The 17279-nt window shown below is 56.6% G+C and overlaps 1 protein-coding gene across 7 annotated transcripts in view; it reads right to left on the bottom strand.

Moving 5' to 3' along the window:
* Positions 1–17279, bottom strand: part of BCOR (BCL6 corepressor) — a 74025-nt gene that overhangs the window by 23697 nt on the left and 33049 nt on the right. For 5 of the 7 annotated variants that reach the window (XM_066980144.1, XM_048053854.2, XM_048053853.2 and 2 more), the window contains exons 2-6: positions 9915–10044; positions 8341–8419; positions 4590–7415; positions 3838–3891; positions 3206–3389 (exon numbers count right to left, since the gene is read on the bottom strand). In XM_066980144.1, coding sequence (XP_066836245.1) covers positions 3206–3389; positions 3838–3891; positions 4590–7415; positions 8341–8419; positions 9915–10000 — 3229 coding nt within the window. In that variant the 5' untranslated portion in view covers positions 10001–10044. The remainder of the gene's footprint in view (positions 1–3205; positions 3390–3837; positions 3892–4589; positions 7416–8340; positions 8420–9914; positions 10045–17279) is intronic. The other 2 variants (XM_048053856.2, XM_048053858.2) reach the window with 1 other exon arrangement.

Below are 17279 nucleotides of genomic sequence, written 5' to 3'. Positions count from 1 at the left end.
GTAATAACTGACCAGGGCAAAGGACGTGTTTACTGCTCCGACCTTTCGTTTGTTCAGGCATATTCACAGTCCAAAAAAAAAAAAAAAGAGAGAGATGTGGATTACCATGCCATGTGCAAACGGGCAGCTTGTTCCGATGCTGAAGACCAGCCGCGAGCACTCTGGCAAATCGCAGCCTTTGCTTTCACACATATAAACTGCTTTAATGTTTTCCTCGCGACCTCACGCCCGAAGATCGGGCTTTGAACCTATCAGGTCCTATTTTTCCTGGTTAAGGATTAAACAGGAAGTGTCTCCCCGCTGTAAAATTAGATGAGCGGGTAATTATGCTCCCCGACGAAGAAATTCGCGGCGTGCAGAACGTGTTCAATCTTTCACACTTCAGTATGATTTCCAATACCGCTACGAGAGCTTTGCTGCGTACCGACATGCGATCGTCACATGCCCGTATTGATGCGCGTGTCCATGCCAATAGCTTAAATCACTTGATCTCTGAACAATTCTCTGACTCATGACATATGCATCCCATAATTTATCATGTTTGTGCTATGGAAATGCACCGTACGAGCATTGCCTCAGCAACATTTACAAGTCACCTTGGCAACAAAGCAGCTTCGCTGCTGTTCTCATAATGCCCAGCAAAACCTAAACAAGATGGGAGAGAATTAAAACACCTCGAGTTTAGCCCCTGGCTTAAATTTCGCAGTAATCTGGCAGCACAGCTACCTCCCTTAAATCAGGCACGAAGCTGCCACCTCTCTCCAGACAGCGCAATGAAGCTGAAGGAGGCTCGCAGCACCTGGAAATCTACGCGCTGTCCAGTCGGAGGAAAAGTTTAAGGAATCAGATATTGCGCAAAACTGCTTTTTGTTGCTGCAAAAAAAAATAAGTCAGCTCGTGTGCTGTACACCTGGAAAAATTATCGAGCCTCAGGGCGAGCTTAAAAAACAGCCTGCATCCCCTCAGGTGCCTCTGTGAGCACCACCTGCCTGCGTTACTCAGCCCGTCCTGGTTGTTGCGCTGGCAGATTTGGAGGAGCCGAGGGGGCGAGCAGCTGGCACGGCCCCGATCTGGCGCCGCAGGCGAGGCAGCGCCGCAGCCGCGGCAGCGGAGGAGCCCTGCAGGCAGCCGGCAATCACAGTTTCGGTTGCGGTTTTCCTCCTCCCTCCCCGCCGACACCAGCCAGGTGACGTGCTCCTGGCCGGGGTCTCGCGGGGCGCGCTGCTCTGCTCGGGAGGGAGGGAGGACCTCTTCAGCATCCCCATCGCTCACGGGAGGCAGAAAGGAAAGCAGAAGAGGCTCCAAACCAGGAGCCGTGTCGAGTTAGCGAGCTTTCAAGCCAAACGCAACAGCACGGTTAGAAATTGGAGGAAACGGGAAGAAAATAGAGTTTCTGCCACGATCAGCGGCCGTGGCTCTCGCCGGTGATAAACGAAGCAGAGGGGTGAGCATCGCACTGGGAGACGTGTTGGGAGTGCTGGCCCGCCGAGCCGCTGCACTGGAGGCAATCCCGAGGCGTGAAACTCGGCCTCCTGATTTATCCGCTGCTATCCCCGGGGGCAGAAGGTGAAACACCGCGATAAAAAACTTTTACTGAGGACTGAATCTGTACCTGTAAGTACTGGCTGCTGCACGGCCAAGCATGCGAAAGAGCAGCTCCCTCAGCAGAAATGAGATGAGATTTTTAGGGGTCTATAGATGCAGCCAGACCCTGAAGTATCACGTTAGTTCAGAGCTAATTAGCAGCAGAGAGGAACGAGCTACCATAAGGCTGAACACGCTTTCATCTCAAACACATTTTAGCCAGCAGACCTAGACTAGAGCATCCAGCCAGCGCAGCCGGAGACCTCACTAAGCGATGAATTTAAGGACGCACCGTAACGTCAGCCTCGTGCAAGGACAGCAGAGGAGAGGCTGCTTCAGCAGACAGCGATGCTGCACCGTCCTTCCTCCCCCAGCCGCCGAGGGGGATGCCCCACGTGCCCCCCACGTGCAGGCTCTCGCTCCATCCCTATGCACATCCCCGACCCCGCAGGACCCGGCTGGCCCTGCCACCAGGGCAAGCTGGCAGGAGGACCCCAGGGCATCACCGGGGCAGCAGCCGCCGAAATCTCAGCTTCGGCATGAGGACTGCAAGCACGGCGTTGCCTTCCTCCCTGGAGCCACCCCAAGGCGCCGTGGCAAAGGGAAAACCCGCCTGGCTTCCCAGAGGGAGCTCAGCCTCCCCGTCCCCGTCCCCACCCCGGCACCTGCTCCGCTCCAACAATTAAAACTTCCCCGTGCTGTCTGGCCAGGCCGATTGCTGTTCACACTGCTATGTCAGTGACAGCAATAGTGCACTAACTTGATTTAGGTGAGTAACCGAGCAAGTACGATTGACCGGCATGCTCTCTGCCAAAAGCATTAAACAAAGACCAGAGCAATAATTCAAAGTTATTAAATTGCCCGAATGAAATCTTCTACTGGCCCTACTCATGAATCTCCACGTACAGAAGAGCGCAGTAAACCACCGAGTTACACAAGTGCGTGCACACCCACAGATGCACACACAGGCACACGCACCGTAAAGTCTGTGCTGCGCTTCCTCTTGTTTTGCAATACTTTCAGCATCATTTTTTTCTGGGTGGTTAACAACAAAGCAGCAGCAGGGGGAACTGATCCTTTCCTTAATTATTTAGGTAAAAGAAAAACAATTTGGAAATTGATGGAAGCCAGATGCTTACCAACGGTTCCCAAATAAAAAGTGATTTTGTCTGCATGCGGTAAAAAAGTTAATGCTGCCTTTTCACATTCACCTTGCTCTCGGGGCAGCACTGCTGGCTGCTACCTCCAGGGCCCCAACACCTTGCCGCAGCCTCGAGGGAGCAGCCAGCCATGCCAGCCCCCAAGGACTGCATCGACCAGGCACATGCAACCCCAGCCACTGCAAGAAGTCATCCAGGCAAACAAGTCTTGCGTAATTTGAAGTTATACAGGTGTTTTTTTACAGCTGAGCCAGCCCGGCACGTTCCTGCTCCCATCACCCTTCTGCCCTGGCCGTGCCACCAACACCCATGGAGGCTGGGGCTTGGGGTCTCATACATTCGCGACCTGAACCAGCAACACCATGAGAACACGGAGACTATCCCGTGCACACAGCGCTGCTGCGAACGGCCGCGGCACAGACACACGTACACGCTTCAGAAAGCCATCGAAACTCGCTTACATCTGTCATTGTCATTTTGGTCAGCAATGGCATCTTCCAGAGCGACAGACTTTGGCTTCTTTTCACTGTTTCCTTTCAAGTTTTCCCAGTCTGCCTGGCTGAATCTGCAGACCTCTGAGTCTTTGGTAGCTGTTTGGCCTTCTCTCTCTTTCATCTCCAACTCTGAGAAGCGCATCATTGCACGCTAGAAAGAGAATTGATATGAAAAAAAAAGTCTTGCAATAAAAGCTACTTCATTTACCTTACCTTATATGAAAGTATTTCCAAAGAAAAATCTGCTCAAAACCAATGTTTGAGAGAGACAGCTTAGCGTAAGAGTTTAAATTACCTGACTTGTAAAACAGTTTTCTAGCATCTATATGCAAATAGCCACACAATTCTTTCATATGTAAGTATATAAATATATATAAACGTACATACTGTATATAAAACAAAAACATTCCGTTTTGGAGGTAAGAGACAAAAACAAAAAGAAAAAAAAGGAAAAAAAAAAACAAAACAAGAACAAAACACAAAACTGTACAATGAATAAAGACGACCATGGCCCACAAACTTCCCTTTGTGTATTTGGAAATGAAATTTAACTCAAAGGTTTATGTAAGAGTCTAGTAATAAAAATTTGAAGAACTGACCTCACAGTAAGCAGCAGGTAGACATAAAATACTGTCCTCTTGTAATCCTTCCATCTATGTAATTAAAATGGGCACTCAATGGATCATTTAGATAATTTCATCCATTTTTATAAGCACAAACCACTTCTTTTCTTAACAATGCAAAACAATTTGGCTTAACTCATCTGTTCATTAAAAGTAAAATACCTTAAGGCTATTCCTACACAGTATCTGTCTGCCATCCCTCAGCATCAAACCTCAGCACTGCTCCTACTCTTTACTACACATTCTCCTGGTGAAAACGTTGCATAAGACCCACTAATACATGGCTGCTACTCCTCTCCATCACACGTCACGTTTGGCATACTAATCAGAACTTCTGGATACACTTTGCTGGCTGACACTACCGGCCAAGTGAGAAATTACAGCCACCGCTAGCGCTAGCATAGCATGCATTCCTGCTCGACTCCCCTCCGTAACTGCAAAAACATTTCATACATACATTAACATTTCTATCAGATCTTATTAAGAGCCCTTTAAAACTTACTCGTGCACACATACAATAAAAGCCATACATACTATTCTTTACGTAGCCTCACTTTAATTAACAGACTTCTTTTGCTATTTTTAACCATTCCTGACAAGTACGCCCTAGCAGAAAAAATCCCTATTTCCCCACCTGCGCTGCTTATACCAAACTTTAATACTTGACTGCAACTTACAGCAGAGAAATCACTTAAAAGCGCCGCGGTCGTTAAACCGCAGGGACTCACCTGTAGCGCCCGCTGCTCCCGGCTGAGCTGACTCGAATCTGCGTACAGTTCGGTCGTCACACACTTGAAGCGGTCACCTACATAACCGGCAGAGTTTGCGATCCTTTTCGCCAGTTTAGATGGCTTGGGTTTCAATATTTTGCCATCTGCAGAGTCCGCGTCGTCAGCTCCATCTTTGGTATACGTCTGATTGGTTTCGAGGCTCGGCTGCGTGCTTCCCATGCAGAACTGCTTCGCGTCGTCCTGCACTTTGCCAAAAGCCAGAGCTGGGCCATCGGTCTCATGGGCAGCTTCCAGGAAGGCAGGTGCGGGTTGAACGGCCACTCTCTCTTTATTTTGGCTTGCAGGTAAGTCCTCCTTCCTCAAGCCGAACACAGCCGAACTCTGGGCTTGCTTAAAATTATAGGTTTCGTGCAGATCGTTATTTCTTCCAAACTCCTCTCTCATCACAATAAAATCTCTGTGCTGAGACGCCTGTTCTACCTTGTGCTTCGTCGGGTCATTAGCCTGATTGCCGCTCTCAGCAGCGAAGCCGGTTTTCGTTAAATTCGTTTCGCTTTTAGCATCCTGCTCATCTCGCAGGAGGTCCGGGAAGAGGTGCTTGTCGCTTTTGGCAGAGTTTTTGCCGTGGCCGGAGCTCTGGTGCAGTTTCACGTTCTTGTCGCCGGCTACCTCGAAGTGCATCTTCCCGCCGGTCTCCAGCAGCTCGGGCAGCCTGCTGCGCAGCGCCGGGTCCTCGTAGCGCACCCTCTCGTGGGACCTCGACCTCCTCTCCGACTTCTCGTCCTTGCCCATCTCCAGCGCCGAGTGCTGCAGCAACATGGGGTGCACCATGCCCATGCCCAGCGCGTCTTGGTAGGTCATGAACTCGCCCCGGCCAGCCGGGAGGCTGTAGGGGAGGCCGGGTTTGGGAGCCAGGTGGCCGGGGTAGAGGCTGCCGTTGGGCAGCAGGACTGGGTGCGGGTACACGTGCCCCTTCCCGTGCAGGGACAGGGGGCTGATGGCCAGACCCTCTGGGACGGGGTACGGGAGGTAACTCCTGGGGTAGGGCAGAGGCGGGGAGCGAAACGCCTCGTTGGGCGGCAGAAATATGGGGCTGGAGGCCAGGGCACTCTCGCTGGCCTTGAAATTAGCTTCCTGGCCGCAGGACTTGGCCACCTTATTGCTGTGCTTGGCCGAGGCGGCCAGGGGCTGCCCAACGTGCTGGATGACGGAGGCCGTGCTCTCCGCACCACTCCTGGCTGCCTTGGCGCAGTCAGCGTTGGCGTTGGGAGCCGGCGAGGCCGAGGCCGGCCGCCCCCCCATCGGCACCGTCCCCGCAACACTACCGACCACCGCCTCCGTGCCGCCCATCCTGGGGCACGAGGAGCTCCGCTGCTGCGGGATCACCCAGTCCAGCGCCTTGTTTTTCAGCGGGACGCTTTTGCCGCTCTCCTCACCAGGGCCGGGGCCAGGAACGATCCAGGAGGACGGCGCCGTGCTGATGATTTCGGGCCGGTAGATGGGGCAGCTGTTCCCGGGGGAAAGGGTCTCCTTCTGGGCATCGCCCCCCGGCAGCAGCGCACCGCCTCCAGCCCGGCCGTGCACCAGCACCGTCGGCGGCATTTTTTTAACGTGCTCCACTTTACCGGCAGCCTCAGCGTCGACCACCTTCGCCGACAGGTCCAGGGGCTTGTCGGTGACGTCTTTGGTTGGAGCCTGCTTTTCCAGGAGCGGGGGCGACCGGCTGTCTTTTCGGTCATGGCCGGCCTTCCTGACGTGCGGCGCTGCCTGGGCAGGCCCCTCGGCGGCCTCGCCGGCCTTGGGCAGCTTCCCGTTGGGAAGCCGCGCAGGTGGGAACTCGCCGCTCACGTTCAGGTAGGGCTTGGGGAGCGCGACCGAGGAGGAGGGCGAGGTGGCAATGCTGGGAAAGTGTTTGTGAAACTCGGCGTAGGCGTCCCCGACCTGGGCGGGCAGCGGGAGGCGGGGGGACGGCCGTGGCGAGTGGGGCAGCAGGAGCGCGGGGTCGGGCGCTATGCCGGTGGGCGCCGTCTTGGCGGCGGGGACACGGGGCTGTTTGCTGTTCTGCAGGTGCGGGTAGGCGTGCGCCTCGACGGGGGTGCCGGGGCTCACCCCCATCTTCCACGACAAGCTCTTGTCTGGGCAGTGCACCAAGGGCGGGATGGCCGGAGAGGCCGAGGCGGCCGAAATCCTCATGGGCGAGGCGAGCGACGAAGGGATGTGCGGGGTGACGTAGTGGGAGGGAGGCAGGTACAAAAAGCGTTCACCGTTCGTGCACACGGGCGAGTAAGCCAGGTGCTGCGGTAAGCTGTAAGTGGACTGCTGAGGTAGCAATGCCTTGTACATGTTCAACGAATACTTATTTGGTGAGTCAAGAAAAGGGTATATGGTGGGTGTCGCCCCCTCCATGTAGGGATTCACCCAGGGGAGCCTTAGGTAGCTAGCACCATTGACACCGAGAGGGCTCTGCTTGTCACTCGCGGCTCGGTCCAAGCCCAGTGTCTCTCCCGTCGGGACAGAGTTTTTTTGTATTCCAGGTGGCGTTTTGTATATAGCACTGAAGCCGTTCGGGCCTTTTCCAGCGACAGCTGCATTTTCTACCGCTTCGGGGGGATTAGACTTAAACTGTATCTCTGGATTTCTTTCAGGAGTAAATCCGAGACCAGCTATAGAACTCGTAGCATCCCGCGACTTTTCGGAGCCGATTCCACACAAGCTGGAATAGACAATACTACTGGGGACTCTGAGTCCTTCTCGCATAAGTCCAGACCTGTCCATACTCAGAGCTGCGAGACTGTCAATGCGATGGGCTGTAGTTGCATCCACCTTTACAGAACAAGAAATAGGTTACTTTCGCATTCTGCTAAAACTGCTACCGCTCAAACTACAGATATATGTCATCGTTTTGAAGAAAAATACCACCAAGGCAAACACATATTTCGCTGGGAAAGCATGCACAAGGTTGGCCACGCTGGAGAGCGTGAGGACAGGAAGCTGCAGAACAACACAGACCACCGCAAACAAAAAGATAAGGATCACTCTACATCCGAAAACTAAAACCAAAGGCTTGAGGACCCATAGCCCACACTGCCAAAACTGGCCCAGAGCTGATGCTCGGTGGCACTGCTCCCGTGCAGCACTGCGCCGGCTGGCTCCAACTCCTTGACCCCAGCCCCACAGAGCAAGAGGATGAGGATGAGGGCATGGAGAGCAGAGCTTGGGGGAGAGCCAGGAGAGAAGGAGGGAGAGCATCTCCTCCTCCTCCTCCAGGACCTCCTCCGCAGGTTGATCCGCAAGGCAAGGCATCTAAGCACGTGGCACAGAGGAACATCTGCCGTCACTCAACAGCACCGCGCTGAGTTTCTTCTCCACTCGCTGCTCCCCATGTACACTCGAAGGAGGAAACTGCCAGCTTTACTGAAATGTCGATGTGCTCAAGGATTAAACCCTCTCGTTAGACGTCATGGTGTGCTGTGTGACATTACTCATGACGGAGCGAAGGAAAGGCGGTGAAGTCACACAGCAATGCACACCACAAAGTCAGAGTGGAGAGACTAACGAGATAAATAAAAAAGTCCCGTTTCACCGCTTCCCAGAAAGAACACCTATGTGCCCAAGCATGGCTAGAACTGCAAGAAAAAGGTATTTTAATCGCTTCTCCAAAGGCAACATGCACTAACGCCCGAGGGTGGAGATGGGGCGGGGAGGACAGGCACTGACGAAGTTTCCGCATGAAGCTACGGTTTCTTACCACACTGTGATTCAGGTGATTTTCCTCCCTCAACTCCAGTCTGCTTTTCGGTGCATCGCCATCATTAACTGGAATTTTCCTATTTAAAAACAGAAGCTTATTATCGGGAGACATCCCATGCATTTCATATCAGCACGAGGTTGTATCGCCTCCGTACTCTGATTCCCCCAGAGAAGTCCCACACGACACCGTGTTTATCATGCCGTGTACCGACGCACGGTGACTACTTCACAAAGCAAGGACCATTTGAAAACAACTATAAAGGGTTTTGAAACTAGGATCGCGCTAAGCGCATCTCGGAGTAGTCTCTTCCAACGCACAGGATTGCTGCCAAGGTTTTCTATTTTGACCCCCCCCCCGCCTTTTTTTTTTTTCCAAGGAGAAAATACACCATTTTCAACATGCCCTTTTCACGTACCATCCATAAACGCTGCAAAGAAGAAAATTAAAACACACACACTTGTATCACACGAATGTCAGCTGTTCCATGTTAAAGAGGGAGCTGCACATCTGTGCCATACCAGTGTTGCAGCACTGGGACTTGTTATCACAGAAAGCACCGATAAAGAATATACCTTAGTGCCAAATTTCAAATCCCAGGGATGAAAACCGCTGACATGCAGCAGAAGGAAAGTTTCATCATTACCCCAAAGAACTCCTTTCAATCAAAGCACTTAAAGGCGCACCATCGCTTAAATCAGAAACGCAACGATAACGTGTTCGTTACGTCAGTGACAAGTAAAGTTGTACCTAAAAAACTGTGAGGAAAGGTGGGGGCTGCGAAGTGAGACGTTTGGCTGTCTTCCTTCAGTTTATGTTTGCAAGTAGTTTTCCCTGCAAAACCCCAAAACTTTCCCCGGCTTCTGTGAGGCTTTCCACACAACGGTGAGAACACAGGCTCAAAGGGAAGACAGAATAACACTAAAACCACACAAAATTGGCACGGGGAATTGAAGGCGTACCTGAAGCTCCTGCTGAGCACTGCTTTGCTTCTTAAGAAGCTGGGTTTTATGTGAAGAGGGCGCTGCAAATGCCTGCATCACCCCATTGAAAATTATTAAAAAACATAATTTTAATCATCAAATGAACAATATTTGGAAGAAAAAAAGTAGGGTCAAAGAGAAATTCACTTCTGGCAGGCGGAAAGGCCACTGCTTCTATTGCACAGGCCAAGCTGTTTGTTCAAAGGCGGAGAACGCCAGCACCACGTCTGAGTCCCCCCACCGCACAGAGCCACTGCAAGAGCCTGCGCAGCGCTTGCTTTAATTCCCCTTCACAAATATGAAATAATAAATTAATTGTAAAAGCGCGTTTAAAGGCTGCTTTGGGGAGTAATCTCTTTAAAGGGCGTCCCCGCTTCGCTGACCCAGGTTGCCTGTTAAATAGTAAATCACCGGCTGCTCTACCGCTCTCGGGCACGGCTTGTTTCTCCCCGCCTCCCCCCTCGGAGCCGGGCTGATCTCGATGCGAGAAGGCAGCTCCCTGCTCCGGCACCGGGGAAGCGAACGAACTCCGAGACCTGCACGCTGCAGAATTACGGCGCGGTTTAACTCGCCAGGAGCTTAAATATTTACCTGTCTTCATTAATTCCACACATGCGGACCCTTTCATTGCTCATCCAGCTATGAACGTTGCCATACAGGGGAGTTGCAGAAAGCATGACGTCTTCTTAAAAATCACTGCTTTTCTTCACGGTTTTATATTCTATTAAAAAAAAGAAAGGAAAAAAAAAAAAAAGTTGAGCAGATTTGTCTAGGAGGAAGTGCAAACATCACAGCGGAGCAGCCAGCCTCCCTCCGGGTAATTAATAATGAATGCAGGATTGGTGCGGGGAGCGAGCTGCCTACGTTAACCGCTAAGGGAGATACCCTGCAATAAAGGAGCAAATTGAGGGCATTTATAGGTCAGAGGAGATGGATCTTTTCCCCAGCGCACATCCAGAAAATTAAGAATCATTCCAGGCTATCGACAAATAAAACTTTCTCCACCGCCTTTAATTTGAACACAAAATGATTCAGCCAGCCAAGTGCGCGCCGGTACCCATACGTTCACCTCACACGGGCTGAAAGAGCAGGGGAGCCCCCGGGGCAGGTTGGAAACCACCCGCAGGCAGGCAGGCAGGCTGACAAAAGACCCGCACTGGGAACGCACGGGAGCAGGACGTGCATCGCAGGAGCAGCAGCCCCGCACCGTGTGCGTGAGCCGCGCCGAGGGCTGGGAAGGCGTTCACGTGAGGAGCGAGACCGAGGAGCCGCTCTCCGCGGAAGGGAGCCAAATAAAAACCTCCCCTTGAGCGTCTGCACATGGCTAACTTGGAGAAAGGGGTTAAAAATAGTAAGTGGGTTGGCGAGCTCCCCACCCCTTGATTTGATTAAGCACCGAGCCCTGGTGGCTTCTGCATCGGAGCTGCTGCTGCTGCTGCGAGTGCTTTCAGTAATTCAATGACGCCTGCTCACTCCAGGGAAAGAAATCATTAGCGGGCTCGCTGGAGAAGTATTAGCAGTCCAAGAGGATCGGCGCTGCGTGCAGCGGGAGAGGCAGGTGAAAGGTAACCGCATTTTCACGTCCAGCGGCGGAGGGGAATGCCTCTCCCTCCCCGCCACCTCTCCTCACGCCACCTCCGCTCGCATTAAATTCCAGTTTGCTGCATGAGTGAAGTGTCAGGACAAGCTGCGTTTTATTAACAGGATTATAGCGGCGCATGATTTATTCCAGTGCAAGATTTTAATTGCTCTTTGGAGGTTGAGTCGTTTCTTTTGACTGAGCTTCAGCCTGCATCCTGCTGCTAAATGCTGGGTTAATAAGTAGGGGGAGCCTTTAATGCACAGGATATCCCTCAGCTCTTCCTCTCTCACAAAAATAGAAGCCTTTAAGCGGGAGGCATGATACTCCTTTTACACACACACAAGCCAGTAACGGGTGATTGACCACTGGGAGTTTAATGCATAACGTCTCCCAAAGCATACATGCTTCCCCAGCAAACTCATTTCCTTTGTTAGGCTACAGAATATGCAAATGATCACTTTGGCATTTAATGGGGAAGAATCCCAGATTGTGCCTTTAACACAATACTTCACACACGTTCAGAGAGATTTAAGAACTAAAACAGCAGGAAAGCCTTGTTCCCGAACACTTTCTTCTCCCCTTAGAGAGGCCTTTTGTGCAAAACTCCACGTCTGGAACAAATGTATATTAATGAAACGGCGTGTTGACCCTCCTCTCTCCAGAACGGTTAGCTTTCCATAATGAAGTCCACAAAAATTGCTGCGAGGAAACAAAAATCTGCGGAGATTAGATACCGCGCTATCATTCAGGAGGAGTTATTTCACTGGAAAGACGGTTTCTGGACAGATTTACTGTTTTCCAGATGCGCCGCTCGTAATGTTTTCAATAGAGGCAGCAGCAGCATGGCGAGAGTGATTTAGGGTTTTACATAAGGTTAGTAGCCGCCCCGCGCGCTGCATCAGCCGCCAGCAATGGGCACGGGCTCGCAGGAGGCCGGGCTCACAGGAGGCCGGGCTCACACCCCGCTGGTTTTTGGGGTGTCCCGCTTTCCCCGCTGGAAACGTATCGCTGAGATAAGGCGCCGTGCCTCAACCAGAGCCATCCGTCCCCTGACACGTGCAGATAATGAGCCACCAAAGTCGTGTGAGGGGCCGATGGGCTCCCCGCGTGCAGCGGGTGACCCGGAGGCCCTATATCCCTCTGGCACAGTGGGGCGAAGCCAACCAGGGCGTGGAGAAGCGTGGGCGTGAAGCCCTCCGGACACCAAGCTGCCAGCCCCGTCCCCAAAAGCCGCCCCTGGGCGCGCACGGCCCCGGGTGCACGCGTGTGCGCGTTCCTAATCGCCGCCCTGATGAACTTCTTGTGAACTGCTTAAAAGTGGAGGTCTGCTGAACGAGCAGCGGCGCCACTGCCAGCCATAATTTCATTGCAACGAGCAACAGACTTTTAACTCTTCGCACACCCCTTCCTTCCCTCCTCCTCCTCCTCCTCCCGCCGTCTGTCCCCCGGGGGGGACGGCGGCCACCCGCCGGGACCGGTGGCGTGCCGGGGGCTCCATCGGGCGGCCGGGGGCACCGGCAGCCCTCGGGGCGGCGGGGGGGCCAGGGGGAGGATGGAAACGCTCCTATTTATACCGCACTTCCGCGGGGGCGGGCGCAGGCGGCCCCGTTATGAAACCCCGACGGCAGGCTGAGCTGAGCGCTCCAGCGCACGCCGCGAGGTACCAGCGGCGGAGGAAGCCAAGGACACGTCTCTTCTCCTTCCTCCCTCCCCCCCCCCCCCCCCCATTTCTCCTCCTCCTCCTCCTCTTTCCCCCTCTCCTCCTCCCCGTCGCCCCCGCGCCGTGCCGGTGCCGGAGCGCCCCGCAGCCCCCCGGGCGCCCCCGCTGCTCGGAGCAGGGCTCGGCCGCCGGAGAGCGCCCGGCATTTCCTCCGGGAGGTGTCTGGCCGATAAAGCCATTTGCGGCTAAATATAGCCGGTGATGCACGGCGGGAGGGGGGCCGGGTGGGGGGGAGGAGGAGGAGGAGGAGGAGGAGGGGGGGGGGGGGGGGGGGGGGAGCGAACCACGCAAGGCACACGCGGTTCCGCAGCGATGCCGCCGTGTGAAACCAGTTGTGAAAAAGCGCCTGCAAGCACTAACCTGCCTCCCGGCGTGCTGCCGAGCGGCGTGCCGAGCCGTGCCGAGCCGGGAACACCCAGCGCCCCGCGCAGCGGCGGCCCCGCGCCGCAGAGGCAGGCACAGACACACGCGCACACACACACGGCGCTGCTCGGGCAGCCGATTTAAAAAAAAAAAAAAAAGGGAAACGTTTCGGGTCTCCCTCGCAACGTCAACAGACTTTTGGCAGCCATGGACGCCAGCAGCAGCAAAGTTTTGTTAACGCGCTCCTGGCGTGGAGACGAGAGAAACCCGGTGCCCGCGGGGAGGGGGAGGAGGAGGAGGAGGGGGAGGGGGGGGAGGAAGCTTCCCCGTGCCCTAGGGGACAGCTGGGGAGGGGGGCAGCCCCTTGTCACCCCCCCCCCCTCCGCGGGGTGAAAACCCGGCCGCGGGAGGCTGGGGGGGGGTGATTTGGGGGGGGCTGGAGGAAGCCCGTCGGGGCCGGCGGCTGCAGCGAGCCAGGAAGCGGGGCGGGAGGAGAAGTGCAGCGGCGCACGAGTTCCCTTTTGGCGCCTTTACTCTTTCCACCTCCGAGCTCCGCCTGGCAGCCCGCCAGTTTCCACTTGCACAAGCCACAGAGAGCCCTCGGCAGCCGTCGGGGAGGAGGAGGAAGGGGGGGGTTGGAGGATAGAGCAAGGGGGGGGGTTGGAGCTCGGCTGCGAGCCGCCGAGCGAGCGAGCGAGCGCGCCGGTGGCACCGGCAGGCGCTTAAGCAAACAAGGCGGCCTTTCGGAAATTAAAAACAATGCAATAAATTACCCCGCCCCCCCCCCCCCTTTCTTCTTCTTCACCCCCCTCTCCCCTTTTTCCCTCCTGCCTACCGCCGCCGCTTGGTTCCAGGCCACTGAAAGGATCATTTCTAGATTTGTGAAAATCCCTGCGAGAGGGAGTGAAAAGCAATCGGGGACTCGTAGCAATCGACTTCGATTAGCCCTCAGACCGCTCATCTGGAGCTTGATTTAAAGGGCAGCGCTTGCGCGGTATTTATAAGCCTAAATGCGGGCAGCTGCTTATGAATGTGTTTAGCTCCCTCGTTTATCTTGTACCTCCGACTTACATATTTACGAGTTATAAAAACAACGACCTGTGCCACCCGCTCGAAAGGAGACTTTAAAGCCACCGTGTTACTGCGCCGTTTACAACGCGCCGTATAAAGCTCTGGCAACAGCCAGCGATCTAATATTAGACGAGCGTTTAAAGTAGAGGGGTGGCTGCGCTTTTTTTTTTTTTTTTTCAAAAAAAAAAAATACCGCGGGTTATTTTCTGCAATCTCCACACGGCATCACCGCTAGTGACACGTTTTGTAAACCAGAGGAGGAAGCTGCAGCCTAAGTAGCCGCCGCTCGGATCCGCGGATTAGAGAAGAAGTTTGACCTTTACCCGGGACGTGTGGCATTTCATTTAACCATAAAGCTAAGCACAATGCGCCAGCGAGATCGCTAAACCGATTTAAAATACATCTTGAGTCATGCGCCACAGTGCTGCGCTTCGCTTTCGGCAGCGCGCAGGCGAGCGCAAGGGGGTCGGCGGCTATTTTAAGGCTCCTGCCGCAGCCCCCCCCCCGACGGCTCCCCCCCCCCCCCCATCACGTGTGGGACGGCGACCGGGACTTTCTGCCGTGTAAACACAGCGCTGCGGAGCCAGCCGGGGGCAGCCGGGGCCGCCGCTCCGCTCCGAGCCGCCGGGGCTCCCCCCGCGTCCTTTCCCCCGACGGGGGGCACGGCCGCGGGGGGGGCCGCTGCGCAGCGCCCGGCTCCGGCCCGGCGGAGATTCCCCCCCCCCCCCCCTTTTCATCTCCCCCCGATTTTTCCTCCTCCTCCCCCGCCACGATGCTCCCGGGGGGGCTGCGTGCTGCGAATCCCCCCCCTTTCCCCGGTTCCCCCCCCGCGCCGTCTGTCACGCCTTGGCCCCTGCACAGCCCCGTCGCTGCGCCGTAGCGGCAGCAGCGCTTTCCCCCTTTCCCATATGCTGCGAGGCGAATCATTGCATTGCTCTCAGCGCCGGCTGCAGCCAAAAAGGGAAGGGAGGAGGAAAAAAAAAAAAAAAAAAAAAAAGTTTTCAATTAATGATAAGCCTAGGAACTGGGGAAGGGGGCGGGGGAGGAGGCCAATAAGGGAAAGTTAAAATGGCTGGCGAGCCTTCAAATAACCCTGCCCGGAGCCCACGGGGTGCTGCCCGCCGGGAAGCCCTGGGGAAAGCCCCCGCCGGGCTGCTGCTCCGTGGGGGCGGCCCCGGGGGCCCGGGCTGCCCCGGGAACAGGCAGCGCCAGCACCTGAAGGGCACGGGACAAACGCGGGCTGGAGGGGGGTCACAGCATGCCGGGGGGGGGGGGCGCGAGAGGGGGCTGCAAAGCCCCCCGCTGCCCACGCGCACACCCGGGGGGAGGCGAGGCGGCTGGTACCCAACTTGGAGGCGTCGCCGCACCGAGGATTTCCCGGGGATCCGAGGGAAACACCGCCCCGGCGGCCCCGCACCGGCCCTCCGACACCCGGCTCCCCCCTGCCCGGTGTGGGCAAAGCCCCCCCCAGCCCCGAGCGCACGCCGCGGCCCCGAGGGGACCCCGGGGGGGGCTCCGGTAAGGCCGGGGGTTTCCCCCCGCACCCGGCGGTTCTCCCCGGCACCTCCGCCAACAACGCTCCCGGAGGCGGCGGCGGCGGGGGGGGGGAGCCGCAAAGCGGTGGCCCCGCGGCGAGCCCCGGGGCCCCCCCCATTAGCCGGGGCCCCCCCGGCGAGAGCCCGGCCCCCCCTCCGTCGCCCACCCGCCGCGGCATCTCCCTACCCAGGCCGTCCGCGCCATTTTAGAGACACGCACACACTCGCACACCCTCGCACACCCGCTCGCACACACGCACGGGAGCGAGGTTTCCGCTGCCGCTGCCAGAGACAACAGGCAGCAGCCGAGCCCCGGCTGCGAAGGAGGAGCAGCGGCGGCAGCGGGGGCGCCCGGGCGGCCCCGGCTCCCCCCCCCTTCCTCCTCCTCCTCCTCCTCCTCTCCTCCTCGCACACGCCGGGCACAAAATGCGCACTCGAGGTAATTGCAGCCCGCAGCCGCGGCCAGGGGAAGGGAGGGCGCTGCCCTGCGCGCCCCCACCCCATTAACCCGCCGCGCACTCGGCAGCCCGGGGAGCCCTCATTGTTGCCTTTATTCCGCGTGGCTTTTGCTTTTCAGGAGGGCGAGAGGAAGAAAAGAGAGGGGAAGGGAAGAGAAGAAAAAAAAAAAATAAAGAAAGAAAGAAAGAAAAAGAAAAATACCACCAAGCCAGCCCCTTCCCCCGCCCGTCCCCCATTGTTCGGCCGCGGGAGGCTGGGCGAGCGCAGCGCGACGGGCTCGCCATTCACCGAGCCGTGCCGTGCCGTGCCGTGCCCCCCTTCCCCCCTCCCATCTCGGCAAACTTCGGGGGCTGGGGGGGGGGGGGTCCCCCCCACCTCGCCTAAAGAAGTCCGAGTGCTCCTGCGAGCGAGACTTGGGCGAAAGGCTGCGCTCACTTCCGCGACCCTATCCCCGCAGAAATACCGGAGCACGGCCCCCAACGCCCCCCTCCAGCCGCCCCCCCGGGGCTGTGGGGCTGATTTTGGACGCGCGCCCTCGCTTTCCCTCCGGCCACCCCCTGCGCACCGAGAGCCCCGGCACGGAGCCGCCGCGGCACGCCGGGCGGGGGCGGCCCCCCCTCACCCCCCCCCCCCCCCCGCATCCGTCGGGCACGTTGGGAGATATTGATCACGGACGACTTCATTTTGCATAATTGCGGCTGACAGGGCCTGTGGTTCCCTCATTTACGGAGCAACAGCTCCGAGGGGCTGATGGATGGGGAGAGCGGCTCCCCCCCCACCCCCCCGCGGTCCCCCCCTCCTCCCCGGCAGCCCCGCCGGGGAACGGCGGCTCCGCGCCTGCTGCAGCAAATGGCCGGCGCCCAGCGGAGAAAATCCTCGGCTCGGGGCGCTCCGGCTCTCCTCGGAGCCAGCGGGCCGGCCTGCAGGGCTCCCCCGCTCCCCGCAGGGCTTTGTCTGCGCGGCCCCTGCCGGGCCGGCTCGGGCCCCAGGTGCGCGGAGACTTGGGTGAAAAAGTGCTTGGGAAGTCGGGGCTTTTTCTCCCCTTTTTCTTTCCCCCCCCCCTCTCTCCTCCCAACAACAAACAGCTCGGTTTCTCCTAAACAATGCATCAAAAATCAGCCTCGCCCCAAAGTTTATGTCGGGCGCACGGCGCTAACGTTTCTCCTTGCCGGGAAACGTGGTGGTTTTTTGTGTGTTTTTTTTTTTTTTTTTCCCCGAGCACTTCT

This window comes from Anser cygnoides, chromosome 1 (assembly GCF_040182565.1).
Source record: "Anser cygnoides isolate HZ-2024a breed goose chromosome 1, Taihu_goose_T2T_genome, whole genome shotgun sequence".
NCBI classification, from domain to species: domain Eukaryota; kingdom Metazoa; phylum Chordata; class Aves; order Anseriformes; family Anatidae; genus Anser; species Anser cygnoides.
The sequence above is the reverse complement of the archived record's forward strand: the minus strand, read 5'-3'. Positions and strand labels throughout refer to the sequence as shown.